At 39.0% G+C, this 15,729-nt stretch overlaps 1 protein-coding gene across 1 annotated transcript in view; it reads left to right on the top strand.

The window, feature by feature from the left end:
* Window positions 1-15,729, top strand: part of IGF2BP3 (insulin like growth factor 2 mRNA binding protein 3) — a 110,481-nt gene that overhangs the window by 12,218 nt on the left and 82,534 nt on the right. Inside the window, exon 4 of the mRNA XM_005518876.2 lies at window positions 12,877-12,925. Coding sequence (XP_005518933.1) covers window positions 12,877-12,925 — 49 coding nt within the window. The remainder of the gene's footprint in view (window positions 1-12,876; window positions 12,926-15,729) is intronic.

Raw genomic sequence — 15,729 nt, forward strand, 5'->3', positions numbered from 1 at the left:
TGTCACCAGATGTATCATTTTGGGTGGTACCTTTGGGAGAAAAGGGCAGTAAAAGGCGGGGGGGGGGCGGGGGGAAGGGCAAAGCATGGAAATGTCTGTCTAAAACTTAGTCATGTTTTACTATGATGAAAGACTGCAAATTCCAGAGGAACAAATGGCATTTGAGCAGTGATAATTTTCTGGAGGTGGCTGTGGTGTGTTGCATACCTGTTGAGACTGGGGCAAGACGAGGAGAGCTTAACCTGATTTGAGGGTGCTGATGAGGTGTCCTGACCTCTTTTCCCTCTAACATTCAGCCCTGTGAACTTCCCTTGCTGTCTGTGTATAATGTGTAAGTGGTTGTGAAGTATTAAAGATTGTCTTTGAGGTTTAGGGGAGGAGAGGGAGAGATTGCTTTATTTTGGGGCTTTTAGTTCTGGTTGTTAGTGGTAGTTTTGTCTCGCTGCACAGTCCAGCACTAGGAATGAAGCTGGTGCCAGCATCTTTTGAAATAAACTGAATCTCTGGGGGATGATGGTGGTGAGTAAAGGAGACCCACAAGCAGTAGTGTTAGCAAAAAGTGGTTAGTAACCCCCAAAGAAGGATGACTTGTATCTGTGGTTAAATATCTTATAACATCACAGCCTTCCTTAAGTTTTCTTTTTTTTTTTTTTTTTTTTTTTTGCTATTTTAACTTTCTCCAGCTCTCTTAAAAACGTTCTTAAATCCTCAATTGTTTAGTATATCTATATGCACATAGAATGGCTGAATTTAGAAGCTTTGAAAGGCATATTTAAATGATACTAAACTGTGCTCTCAGGTAAAAGCAACTCCATCTATTTGTGGGGGCAAGTACCACCTAATTTAGGTATCTCTGTTTATAAATCAGTACCATATGATTGTAAAAATAAGATAGTAATTACTACCTTAGTGTGATAACAAGCTTGCACATCTGTATACAAACTAAATTCAAACTAATTATCTGCTAAATAATTTATTAAATGTGGTCAAAATTATCATCTTTCATATGAACTTTGTTCATAATCTTGATTTAAATACCCTGCAAAATGCCATGTCATTTTAAAACTGCAACTTGTAGCTTACTAAATGCAAATAATCTTGATGTTAATGATGATTATCTTATAAATTATACTTATGATTTAACTGGTTAGCTGTAGCATCATAGAAGTCTCTTCTCTTCTTTAAAAGCCACTAATCCAAAATTACAATTTTGCTTAGTTTAAAATGAAGTGAGCTAATGATGTCAATGTTAAATACTATGTAAAGAGTGTACTTTCCAGTGAAGAATTGTAAACTCTATATTTTGTTCTCTGGTCGTGGCAGTGTATTCAAATCTACAATGGCAGTGAAAAAGTCAGTGCTGTCTGTGATATTCATCCTCAAAACCTGTGCTATATCCTGTTTTCTGTGAAAAAGAAATTAAAAATAATGAAATTATTTAAAAGGTGATAGTATTTATCCTATAATTGCTCTATATACTAGTACCAAAAGTCAGGGCAGATTTTTAAATAGTATGACTAATGTGGGGAAAATTATGTATTAACTGAAAATGTTGCTAAAGAAAATACACTTGCACCTCTTATATACAAGCAATTTTTCAGTATAACTTCCCTTTGTAAGAAATTGTAGAATTAAAATGTTGCATAATTTAAAGTCAGTGAACAATTGAATTTTAGTTGTTGACTTTTCCAGTTGAACAGAATGAAATGATACTCTAAGGCTTTAATCAAGCCCTGGTATGAAAGCTCAGGGATTGCTTTCATATATTATACTATGTAAGCCTGTGTGCACTAATCAAAGCTGCTATGACAAAAGCACAGAAGATTGTTTTGGTAATTCTTAAAAATGAAATTTAATGCAAGATATAATTAACAGCATTTCTATTAAGTAAATATAAAATTTTGCAAAAGATTCTTTACACACAATCTGATGCTTTAACTATGGCAGTACAAATTATTTACTGTGCATGGGGATTTACTAGGGTAGCTATACTTACCCATGCAAAACTTATTGCTAAAAAAAGGAAAAAAAGGAAAAATTTTCATGGTTATCACTGTATAAATTCAACCTCTTAAAATGTGTCAATAAAAAGCTAAGTTTTCTTCAGTCACTGGTCTTTAGATCACACTTTAATGTAAAAAATATTGTGTATGTGTGCAAGGTGTATCTCTTTAGTTCTATGTACCAGCTGAAGGATGGTACATTGTGTACTTCAGGGGTATATTTTGAGGGGAGAATGTGCAGGTCTTCTAGATAATGTTATTTTTTCTGAAAGTACAGCTATGAAATAATTTAATTTGGTCCTGTTCTGTCAATTTTTTGTGTAATTGAATAACATTGAATCTGTGGAAGAGAATTCTTCAGAGAAAATTACTAAAAAAGTTAAAATGTTTGAAAACCATACACCAAATTTGTTTCTCTTTGCAAGTAATAATAATATAGAAGAAGCAATGGCATTATAGAAAGACATTTCTGCCTATATTGACATTCAGCATAAAAATGATAAGTTAAACAGCAGAGTGGTCACTTTTGGTGTCTTTTGGGTTTTTACAGGGCAAGAGAAAGGAAAGGAAGCTGTTTGGTGGTGATAGTGCAAACCCCACGGGTTCTAGCACTCTTCTGGTGAAGGTGTTATATCTCATCTGATTTAGGTCACTTAATCAGTTTAAGGCCACATGGAATTGCCATTAGTAAGGGACAGCACTTGAGTGCTCTTCTTGCTGGTATTTCATTAGTTCAACAAAGTGTACTAGTGAAATAATGACCAGAGTGTCCAAGTGAGAATTAGTATCTGTGCAGTCTTGGCTACAACACGTGTCAATTTATACTTTAAAAGTCTGTTTTAAACTTGTGTTAATAAGGCTTATTGTGATGATGCTATTGAGACAGAAGAAGGATTTTAAAGATAATAGGAAATGTACAGTAAACTTTACATTTCTGATGTAAAGCTGGTGGAGTATTCTACTTTTATCCTGTTAGTGTGGTCTAGAAGATTTAAGACAAACAATTTGTCTTTCCACTACTTTTAAATTTTTTTGTTAATTTGTCTTGAGATTGAAAGGTAGAATTTTTTTTAATTAAAAAAAGTGTTTTGTCATGTAAGCAAATTAGCTGCAGGTCATTGCTGGACTTTGCTGGAACATTAGATGATGAGCATTTCAAATGCTCAGTTATCATGTCAGTGTAAGCTGTTGTCCTGCAAAGTTGATTAATATATGTATTTCTGAAAAACAGGAATAAAAATGGAAGATTCACTCAGTATGGATGCAGAATGAAAACCATGCGTGCATGTGTGCGCACACACTCTAAATACTTTGAGTGGCTCTAAACACTGGAGAGAGCCTGAAACCTGTGTCTGTACATTTGGAAGTATTGATCTGCTCTGTGCATTTGTTAATTTTACTTTTAGTTTATTTTGGTCTTTTAAGCACTAGGACTATTAGTATTTTTAGATATTTTTATATATACAGTTGCCTAAATTAAATAGTTTGCCCTTGTTGCTATCCTTTTATATTGTGGAAGAGACTTGAAAATGTCAGGGAGCCAGTATGGTAGCTGAAGTTCACATACACGCTTAAAACCAGACTAAGAAGATATTTCACTTATTCTAGCTATAGCATATAAGCTTTTTGAAATTAGATGGTGTTTTCAGCAGTATGAGTGTTTGTGTTTCCATTATCTAGACCCCAGAGGAATCTTAATTTACTGAGATCCTTTTAGGAATTGGACATTAATTTGTGTCAGTTTTTGTAAAGTAGCCTGAGAGAGGCAGGGAACAGGCTTTTCTTTAAAAATTGCACGTGTGGGGTGAAACTGTGAGGTGGTGGTGAAGGGGGATGAGTCCCTGAACTACCCTAATGCCACGCTCAGTTTAAGTTCTGAAGTAGCTTGCTCTCAACCTGAATGTTTTACATCTGATATTTGATAGCAAAAAGAAAAAATAAAAAAAAGTAGCAAATGCTGAGACTGTGTAACAGAGGTCCTGCAATTTAATGTTATAAGTTCATAGGAGGAGCAACTCCTGCTATTTTGTTTCCCCTCCAGTCCCATGCCCCCCAACCAGAACCGAATTTGTTTAATCTGGAGAGTATGATGAACTCAAATTGACTATGAACAACTGTAGTTTCACTTAAGAGTGACCTGAAAGAGACCAAAATAGGTTGGATTCCCTGTCTATCGCTGTGGCGTAAGGAATCTGGGAAGCATTTCCGATGTGCTCTGCACACACAGGCTCGTGGTTGAGCAGTTGGTCGCAGCAGCATGGTGGCTACTGAATTTGTCTACGAGTGCTGCTAATTTTATTTGGATATTTCAGTCTGAGAAGGGTGAATCACTGAGTTATTGTTAGATGAGATCTCATCTGGTGCCATACCTCCCATACCAAAAAAAAAGTTGCCAAAATTTTGCATAGTACGTGCTATGTGTCACTTATTTCCATTGGATTTCTAACTGGTTTGCAAACTCCTGCCGAGTAAGAGATGCTAGTAGGGAAGATGGGCAAAATAAAAACACTGTGAGGCTTTATCCAGCAGCTGCCTAGAACAAAGTATTTTGTTGGCTTTTTAATTATTGCAGTCATGCTGCTTCTTTTTTTCTTCAGAAATGATTCTGAAGTATCCTTTGCTATCCCCTTTTGCTACTTGGGCTCTTTAAAGGGAGCTGAATTCACTGGAAATTAGGGGAGGGAAAAAAAAAAAGAGAAAATAATTTTATTTTTTTTGTAATCTACTGCTCCCTAGCCCCTTACATGGCCACATACTGCAGGGGAACCCTATGCAAATTTCAGTCTGGGGCTGCTTCTTACAGCTGATGTAGATTTTCAGAGCCAGTCTGTAATGGAAATAGTGACTGCTTCAAGTAGCAGGGCCCTGTGGGCACTAGGAGAACAGCTGATGGGAGAGAAGAAGCCTATGGCTATTTTGGTGTCTGAAGAAAATGAGGGGTGGGGAGAAGAAAGATAAAAGCTGACCACTGTGTCCCATTAAGGATAATAAGTAAAGGAAATATTTTTGAATGCTTAGAAGTCCTTTTGCTTTTAAAGGTGTTTTCAATCTTTCATGCACCTCATGACTGTTCTCACGTTCATCCACTTCCCAGTTAGTTGCAAGTTGTGTGGTGAGATAATAAATGACAAGTGACCATAACTTGACAAAGTGTAGTCAACAAAAGCAGCTCCATAGTACAGTTGTTTAAGGAATGGATACCCCTGCTCAGAGGAGAAGGGAAAGAGAAAATGTGCCATTTAGACAAAACAACATACACTCCCACCCCACCCCAAAAAGAGGGGGAGGAGCCAAACACAAAACCAACCCAATCATAAACATCACAAGCCACAAAGATAGGCCCATTTTCTAAAGGACAGTGAAACTTCCCATTAGATTTATAGCAGTGTTTGGTTCTTTATTTTAAAAAATAAAAAATCTTAACAGCCTTTTCTATTTACAACACCTGAAGAAGTAAAGTTGTTGTTTTTTTTTTAATGTGAAATTCAACATTAATATGGCAGTGGCAGAATCTTTAGAATTTTCTTTCTAAAATGCCTTTATGGTCCACTCAAGGGAATTCACAAATAATGAATATAAGCTTTTAGTCTAATTAATGATGTGAAGAATTGTCGGGCTAAAACCCTAAAGCAAATGATAAGAGGTGTGAGCCTACCATCCAGATAATCCACATAAACACAAGAACTGGAGCTGGTTTGCCTGTTTTGCATCATGTGACCTGGATGCGCCCATGTCAATCTCCTGGATGTACTTGTTGAGCTCTCGGGGCCCATTCCCAGAAGTGTGGATTCTTTCAGAGCTCTGGAATTACTCCTGCAAGGAGAGCGTGGCGCGGTGTGAGCGCAGCTTTGGGCGCGGAGCTGCGCAGCTGTGCTGGCCCCGTGCGCGGCTTCCTGATTGCTCAGGTAGTAAACGAGCCCCGTGTTTCACAGGCGGTGTAGGAAATCTGACCATCAGCACAGAGGGATCTGTGGGGTAATCCAAGAGTCATATTTTCATTCTGAATGCTGAGATAATGCACCTCTCCAAAGTGTCTGCTTTGCTGGGTTGTATGTGCAAGATGAAAGGGGAAAAGTGTAGTTGGGAGCCAGCTATTATGTCTTGCGTGAGCTTTGAGAAAAAATTTTCTTTGTCTAAATTTTATGGAAAATCCTTTTTCTGAGCGGTAGCACAGACTGCTTTTAAATCTGGGTCTGGGATTAAATGAGTTAACACAAAGAGAAGTATTGCTGCAGTTTGCCTGTGGCTTAGTCAAGTTTTGTCTGCTTGAATTGCTGAATTGGGTCTGAAATTGGAGCAATAACATTTCCTCTTCAAGTATTGTGCTGACCAGATCAGTGTGTAGAAATAAAAGGTCAGTATTTGAAACCCTTCTCCTTTCTTCTGCTAGGTAAGTTCAAGATGAACTGGCTGTTTCACAAGCTAATGGCTTGATTTGACAAAATGTAGTAACGATGTCATCAGCATGCCTTGTAATACATACTAGAAATTAAATACCTTTTAATATAAGTGATATAAACAATTCTGTTAGTTAACTAAAGCTGAGTTTATTTTTTAAAGACACTCAGAATTCCTTCATTTTAGGTAGGAAGTGTGACCCTTTGGTTTTGCATTTATCAGAACTACTTTTTAGGAAAAAGCACATGGAGTTAGATAATTGCATGAGTAGGAGCATCCAAAATTTTATAGAAAAAGATGGCTTAGAATCTCCATTCAATAATCTCTATTTGAATGGACTTACTGCTGTTTGTGAGGTGCTTTCAGGAATCAAATGTGAACAATTTAGAGTGAAAAGATTGCTTAAGCCCATGAAATTTCAGTGTGAAGACAGGGACAGGCACAGATTGCAGCACCTCTTGCAGGACAAGCCACTCCAGTGGCTCAGTCTGTATCGTTACCTACATTTACCATGAAGAAAATGACAATTCCCCCTTCCTCACCCTGTAACTAGAAAATTACTTCTTTTTCCCCCAACCACACTAATCTGAATTGAGAGTTAAGGATCATTTATTTTGTCCTGTGAATGTGGCTGCCTTTTTCCTTTCTTCCCACTAGAAGAGCATTAAAAACACTGATTCACTCTGTTGTGCCCAAGCATCAGCTACTTGAAACAACCTGCTGAGGGGGAGCAACTAATGAACTCTGTGTGGGGGTAGCTTTTGTGTGGGGTTTTCCTTGCCTGTTTTTATTTTGCTGGCTGCAGAGTAAACAATAAGACACCTCTTTCCCTTCCCCTGTAAACTGAGTTGATTACCATCAGTTTTCCATTTGGCTATAAGAGTTGCTAACTTTGTTTCTATGGCTGTTCCTGTCAGGACTTTTTATACAGAACTCATTTCTTACCGTATGGCGTTACCCACACTCCATAGAAGGTTTTTTGCTGGGTGGTGTTTTTTTCATGTTTCATCTCCAGCTGTCTATGTTCAGTTTGGGTTGTCAGTGAAGTAAGCCTGAGAACTGACAATTTTTGTCTTTGTGCCATTCTTTGGAGCTCAGGGAGAGAAATGGTTGTGTTGGTGAGTGGGTTTGCATGGCATCACGTGGAGCTGTTGGAACTGGGAGGCAGAGCTGGGGGTACCAGCACTCGCTGCTGGTGGGTATTGGCATACTCTGCTCCCGTGGTGTGACGTGCCAAGACTTCTTCCAGGTAACCTGCATGGCAGTACAGACCTAGAATGGAGGAAAAGAACAAGCATTTGCTCTTCACATGTTCTTAAGAGTGGAAAAGGTAGACCATTTGCTTTCTATCCCATAGGTATTGAGTTCAAACAGTTGAATGGACTAACATTGTCGATGTTCACTTGATCTCCTTTCAAACATGTCCAAGTCTCTTTCCATAGGCTCTTGTTTAAAAGAAGTACGTTTGTGCTCTGTGGGTTTAAGGCATTAATGTTGTGTGTAGTTCATATGGCTGCTGAAATTAGAGACTATTAAGTGGTGTTATTGTTGAGAAATGGGAATTAAGGAGTAGGAAGCAGCACGTCTCTGTGGGGGGAGGGAGGATGGTGAGAAGGGTCTGGTAAGAGTGTAGGTACAATTGTGTGGAAGTGCAGTCATGTTGATGCTTGCATTTGTTACCCTCTGAAATAGTGAAATTTCAACACATCTATGAGATACAATAAAAAAATTGGGACTGTGAGCAAAAGCATTGTACTTTATTGTTCTTTGCTTTATAATTTTTTATTCTCTTATTCCAAATTATTTTCCCCAAACGGGAGATGCAATCTGATGTGATTTGCCTTTGCTACGTGTCATACAAAGCATAGAGTGAGATTGTTTTAGTGAAGGTGTATAGTGATGCTTAATACAGGAATGCAAAAATAGACAATTTTGATGCCCTTTTAACTTTATTAAGGGGAACTTGATGTATTGAAGGAAAAAATTCTGGTGTATATATTGAGAGCAGAGAGAGAATGAAAGGGTATACATCAAAGAAATTAAGAAGAAAAGACACAATTTCAGCATTTTCTTTTTCCCACCACCTTTTTCCTAAGACATGTTTAGTATTGTTTCGTATGTGTGGAGGACTCTTGTGGGTTGAGAGCGCTGGGTGTCTCTGCATGTTTGTTTTGTGTATTGATGTAAGAGAGATTACCCCTTTAGAGATCACTAAAATGGCTTTTAGTAAATTATCCATCTTTACGGTACTTTGCCCTTTCTGTGTCTGCACACAGATGTAGCACAAACATGCTGCTTGCCTGGTGAAGGGGCACAGTGGTGGCTGCTTGTTTTACTTGCTTTCAGTGTTGCAGAGATATTTATGTCCCCCAGATACAATGCTCTGGGTCTCAACATCCCCAGGATAAATATGTTGGCATATGGTCATCAGCAGTGGCTTAAAGTAACTGAATCCTGTTACCTGGATAGCACCTGAGAGGAAGAACCAGAATGTGTGCAATTCCTCTTAAGAAAAGTAAATTATTGCCAAACAATTGCTTATGGACTAACCTTGTACAGAAACCAGAGAAATCTGTTTTCTTCTTACCCAAAACACTTTTTATTGGGTATCTTTGAGAGAGAGAAACAAGTGGGAATACCTGTTCACATGCTGTGAACGTAAGTAGTTTTCCAAAACCTTAGTATGATACAGAGCACAAACCTAATTTGGCCAGACTTTTTTTTCAGTTGACATGTATTTGCAATGACTATTTAGAATGGGAGAAAGTAATTAAGAAATCTGCTTAAACTGGAAAAAGTGCATACGCAAGGCTTATGTAAGTCACATTGATGAGAGGTGCTGGCAGGGTTTTACTAAGGATTTAAGACTAGGCGGGCTAAATATTAAATTAAACTACTGTAATAAAATACCTTCATGGGATGAGAAAAGACTATTTCTTGTTTTACCCACTTGGTGTGAGTGCAAGTAGTCAAAAAGTAACAAAACTTGAGATTATTTCAAACCAGAACATAACAAAACCCTCTGTAGGGTTTTGCTGCCTGAGATAAAAAAAGCTATAGAATCTTTGCATATTTCTACTTTGCTGAAGAAAACAGGGTCATGAGAAAGATGGAAAGCATCCTGAAAGAGCTAACTGCCTGAGATGGGAGTGTATTTCCAGGAAGATACTCTATACTTTTTCCTTTCTCCACCGATTGTGTGGAGTTCTGACCCTGTGCGCTTGCTGCAGTCAGAACGCATCCTCGTGGAAGCTGCTGCCGCTGCTCTGTTAAATTCAGTCAGGACTTTGTCCTTTACCCTTTGCTACACGTTTGCATTTGTTTTGGGATTTTTCTCGAGGAGCCTGAGAGCTGTTTTTCTGCCTTGCTCACATACAAGCGGCAGAGAGAGTGCCTGCGAAATCACTGGTGCTGCCTTGCAGCGAGGAGCTGTGCGGGGCTGCCAAGGAGCCGGAGAAAGCGGGAGGAGCGCTCTCCGAGCAGGAGCCGCAAGTTCTGGCAGCACGTGGGAGATGGTCGCTCTCTGTCTGCTTGCTGCTCCTTCTGCTCCTGTGAGCACGGAAACAACTAGGGCATTTCTAGCTATCCTTCCTGTGGGCAGAGGGGGAAAGGAGGTACAAGTGTTGTGTACTTTTAGGCATTCTTAAGGAATATATTCGGACTTCTTAGACAGGGGCTAATAGCAAATGAAATGGCAAAATCTCAAATGTGTCCGTGATCTCTTACGCTGGTTGTGTGTCGTTTCTCTCTTGCCCATGCAAAGCTTTATTCAGTTATGTTTTTTCCCTATGGCTAATTGTGATACAGAAATAATGGAAAAAAAATTAAAATTTCACATGCATCAATAAACACCAGATTTCAAACTTGTGCACTAGGCGACAAGTTAAAATTACTTGCAGCCAAGAAATTGATGAAGGTACAAATAGTTCTAAATTAAATGGTGTGTTTATAGCTATTCTTGTACTTTTGAAGTGACCTTTCAGTTTTGTACAATAGGTGTCTCACTATTGCCATAAATTGAGGTGCACAACAGGACTGTACCTGTTTTGTACTTAGCTTGACATTTTCTTTTGCTGTTTGTGAGTGTGGCAGGGGAACTAGTAATTTTAAGGGGGCATTTCTTCCTTGCCCATCTCCTTTTCTTCTCCTTTTCAGGATGTTCAAGTTATTTCTATGCTACAAATGTTGACTGGCTAAAGTTTTAAATTGTATCAAACTTTTTCAGTCCCTTGAATTCACAAGGCGAAGGAAAAAACCCCAGTGCCAAACCTTGTGCTAGTCGTCTGCATTAGATGATTAAAAGCACAGATTGCAATTTTTTTTGTCCATCCTTCAGGTGCTGAGCAGTAGAGATTTGTAGGTTTTCCTTCTGAAATGAAATGTGAGGTGATAGTTTTGTGAAACTTGTGTGTTTCTGGAAAGGACTTCCCCCCAGTCTCCCCTTCTCCTCGGTGGATATATACCCTGTTCAGTGTGAGCATTGGTGGCCAAACTTGGGCTTGGGGCTGGGGTGGGACCTGCTGCTAGTATGGTGGCAGGGCTGCTGGGCTCGGATCTTTCTGTGAATGGCACTCCTTGCTATGGAAGTCATGAATTTTAATATTGAATCTACAAGTGTGAGTGTTTAATTTGACTCTACAAGTAATGGCACAACATGGTTTGAAGCACATTGAATAGTGTATTGGCTGCCAATTTTGTGGTTTGGGGCTTTGCTGTATGAAAATTTCACAGTATTTTTAATATTGAATGAACGTCCCCTTTTATGTTCTTCTTCTTCAGGACACAACTTCCAAGTTTCAGGTTGCTGTGTGAGAGTATTTTGATGTTTCAGAGCAGTATATCACTATTTGAGGGTGACTGTTTTGCAGCAGCTTTTACTAGCTGAGATGGCGGTCTAAGGAAAACTTTGCCAGCTTCAAGGAAATTTTCTGCCCTCCCTATTATAGTGAAGCAGCTCCTGACTTTCCCCGCTTTATTGAAAATGAAACCTTAACCGGGTTGTGTGTGGTTTGGGTTTTTGTTCTCCCTTCCTTGCCTATTTATATGATCAAATGTTGAAATCTGCTCCTACTTGCTTGAGAGGGAGTGAAAACAGCTGAGAAAAGCTACAAAACTAAGACCTGTTTCTATTTTCTGGCCAAATCACGTTTGTTGCTTGATCTCATGGTGGCCGTGGTGTTGGGGGTGACACCTCCACATGAGTAGTTTTGGCAGGGTGGCTTTGTGCTGTAACCTGTGCTTTTGCCTTGAACAAAACCTGTTGGGAAGAGCATTTCAAGATGTAAAACAGCCACTGCAGGCCTGGGTAGGTGGTGGTGTTAGGGAAAGGAGTGTATTTTAAAAGGATTTGGGGGCGAAAAGGAAAGCTTTTGATTTTATTGCTAGACAGGAACATCTCTAAAACATGTTTTGCTTCAAGACTTCACTGGCTTGTATAAATTTGACTGTTATGAAAAGTCCTTAAAATGTTAAGCATTTTTTCTGACAGAGGCCGTTACTGAGCAATTAAAGTGTGAGGTAGAACTAAGTGTTTGAACACAAGACACTTACTTTAGCTGCTTTGGTGTACCAAAATGCAGTTGAGACCTTTTAAGTCTCGACTTCTCTCTTGTCCTCTCTCCCTTCCCCAGAGCTCTCCAGGATGGTCAGGCCGACCCTACTAGCTCAACATACCTGAGCCTAGCTGAAATTGTGTTAATCTACACATTCTTGTAGATCCCAAGGGGCTTGTGGCATCTCTGGCATTTATTTGTTCTCTCACTTTGGGGGAAGGGAGGAGACAAAGGACTTGGCTGTGAAGGCAGCCAGCACACTGCCAGGCTTTGCAGTAGCACTTCAAAGTGAATGTTTTGTTTACTAGATAAGTGAAAACTGATGTAAATTTGGGGTGAAAATACAATGAATTTACTGATTCTTACCCTCTCCTCTCAATAAGGAATGAAGAATGTTAGCTGTGTAAATATTAGAAAATAGTTCATCATTAGATTAATGAAAAGCTTAATATTAAAGCAAATGTGTTTTTTCAAATTTATATTCCGTACCTTGAAGGAATGTAACATCCTGACTTATCATCTTGGTGAATTTAAAAAAACAAAATAACAACAAAAAAACTCTTAAAGGAGAGCCCAGTACAAATACATGGTATTATCACACCCATTTATAACAGAGAATTAGATACTGGAGGCCTTAAATCTAAAATAGAAATACTCTTCAAGAAAAGTGGAGGCTTCATGAAATGTAACAGCTGTCAAATGTGTAACAAGTATTTCTGTAACAGTTCTTTGGACTTGAAATGGTTTTGACCTGACATTCCCCCCTCGGCGATCTGTTGGTTTTTTTTGAATTCTGTATTTGGTTTTGCCCCTTTTAGTATGACAGATGCTTAAATGTATGACACTGCTATGTATAGTCTATCTTGCAATAATGTTTTCTCTGGGTTTTTTTTTAAAAACTATTTTCTTTAATTTATCTGCAGGAGTCGGAAGCTTCAGATCAGGAATATCCCGCCTCACTTGCAGTGGGAGGTAGGAAGTTACTTTAAAAAAATCGTATCTTTGCTTAAAAACTATGTTTCTGTTTCTCTCTTTATCCACAGGACTTTTCCCCTTCCCCCACCTTTCACTTGCTTTGCACACACCACCCATTCTGTTCTGGGGAAAATCCTTTGGAAGAGGGAACAATAGAGCCTTCTACGCAATTCAGATAACTGCCTTCATTTCTGTTTTCCAAGTTAACCATAAAAAATGTTGAAATGGATTCCTTGGTGAATGCTGACTTCCTGATGCAGTTACTCTCTTTGACTGAAAGCTCATCCATTTTGGACCTTGCTGGTGTTTGGTGTATGAGTTCAGCAAACTTTATTAAGTTCTTATTTATATACTTGGTCAAGAACCTTTACTGAAGCAGAAATTTAATTCTGGTTCTTTTTGTGGGTGTGGGTTTTTTAGGGGCTCTTGTTTGCTTTCCTTTCTCCTCTGTATTGGTGGCATTATGGCAAATTGTTAATTCACAATATTCTGATTATTGGCTCTCACCAGTGTAATACATACTTGCTGTTTACACTCCACAAATAGTGTTTTAATTTTTGCAGTAGACAGCCAACTGTGAGAACAGATAGATCTGTGTTCTTTACTGTTTTTTCTACCTTGTGTATGTTTAAAATGTTTTTTTCATGTGTTATCAGTGGTAAGTCATCCTCCTGCCTGAGGGAATTTAGAGGGTGGTGGGTTTGGGGATAAAGCCCCAGTAGCATTGTTCTCCAGAAGTTTGGTCTGTTGCCTTCATCTGACTTTCCATCTGCAGCTACTTCTTTGTTTGCACTGCCTGATTGCCTCCCAGCTTTGAAGGAAAATGGAGGCATTGGTCTGTTGAATCAAGGCTGTCAACCACAGGGTCTCTGTAAGATATCACACCACCTCTCATTGCTCCAGCCTTTGTGGTGCCTGCTGTCCATGTGAGCTTTTCCCCTGCACTTCCCAAGCCTTGCATACCCCTCAGCTTAACAGTATCCACTTGATAGCTCTTATTTCAGTTTCATGACTGCTTTTTTTATGTCAAGCTTCTGGGAAGCATAGTAATAGAAATGGTTGAGGCTGACTAATTTGGAGATTAACTTATTTTTTGGTACAAAATTCCTCTGAGGATTTTGTGTAGGAATAGTAAGTATCAGAACAGAGGCACAGAACTCAGAGATGTGAATAAACAGATGTTTAACAGAAGTGCTGCTGAGCAGACTACTTAAAAATGCTTCTACCTGCTCATGACTCCTTACACATGTAGCTAATACTGCTTGTGTATTACAGGTATCTATCCCGTTTCCCATCTGCTTGCTGACTTTTAAATGATCCCTTTTCTCTGTTGTTGCAGTTTCTGCGGTGACATCTGGTCTCAGACAGATGTTTTCTCTACCCATCTTTTTAAAAACACTTTGTCTTCCTAAAGTTCCCAAGGAAGTTAAAATTGTCCCTATTAAAATCATGTCAGCCTTGCCTACAAGTACAGACCTGACCCTTTGAGCACAGAATTTAGAGACCCCCAAAATTTCTACAATACTTTTTTTTGCGTTCTCTTGCAACAACAGGGTTTGTACAAGTACAGTTTGTCCACTGACTTCCTAAAGTTTTTCTTTGTAAATGCTGGTGGTCTGGCACCTCTGCACTTAAGCAGGTAAGCTTTGTATGTCCTTAAAACAGTGCTGATAAAGTACAGCAAGTGGTGATTAAATTCATTAGGGAATTGTCTCAAGTCAGTTTACCTTGGGTTCCGATATCTTTTTTTGGTGTTAAAATCCTTGAAAAAACTTCCTTTGAACTCTAAGAAGGTTTTTGATGATTCCCCCTTAAAACAAATCTTTCATAGTGAAAGAGAGTAGAAATGTATACGTTCAGAGAGGTATTTATATTGAGGCAAAGTTCTTGCAGAATCTTTTCTGAGTGGATTGTATGCGAGTGTGCACATATAGCAGCTGGAGTGATTTTACTTAGATTGTGTCTTATAGTCCCTCTGTGCCAATTTGCTTGCCTCATCACCCCTTTGTTAATTGCTTGAATCAAGACTGACTTCTAATAGGTGTGAAATCGTTAAAACCAGACCAAAACTACTGATGAAAGAGGTCTCTAGATTAGTTAGTCTACCAGCCCTCATGTATGTTCCATATTGAAATACAAAGCACACTTTGTACTCTGCAACACCTTTCCTTTTACTGTGACATAGGATATGTGAAAAGAACAGCAGATTAATGTTCTTGTGAACTGTTTTTCCCCTGGTATAGCCACTATTAGGAAGGTTAGAGAGCCATTCTTTGCAAAAGCTGTAGTAACTGTCTTGTTTTAATTTTTTTTTCCTTTATAAAAACAAGCTCTTTATAAAACCCATGGGAGTGCCCCTAGAAGTCAGTGTGCTTGTCTAGTTCAGCGCTCCACAGCTGTTCTTGTTGACAGGGTGTCACACAGTGGTACCTGTATGCCTTGGGCCACGTGGGACTGGGACCCAGCGAGCATCTCTGTGCACAGAGATGGCCCTTGGCTTACAACAAAACACCCACAGGGCCCCCTTATAAGGAAGGCATTTATAACATTCTCAAAAGAAGCTCATCTGCAACAGAGTTTGGTAGTAGCTCCCACTTCTGAGCACCACAGATGAGTTTTGCCTCCTGGTTTCAAAACCAGAAAAAAACAGAGAGAGATTTTCCAAGGAATATTGAAGGTTAATTTGAATTGAGAATGTTTTGAGATCCATCACCTGAGGAAGGTGCCCCACGGTGGGTATAGGCCCTTGGTTCTCCATGTAGGTAGAAGCTGGCTTTTGAGATTCATGGCATGCTGGAGTA

This window comes from Pseudopodoces humilis, chromosome 1 (genome assembly GCF_049639895.1).
Source record: "Pseudopodoces humilis isolate 2021_Gansu_Grassland_sample_001 chromosome 1, ASM4963989v1, whole genome shotgun sequence".
Taxonomy (NCBI): Eukaryota; Metazoa; Chordata; class Aves; order Passeriformes; family Paridae; genus Pseudopodoces; species Pseudopodoces humilis.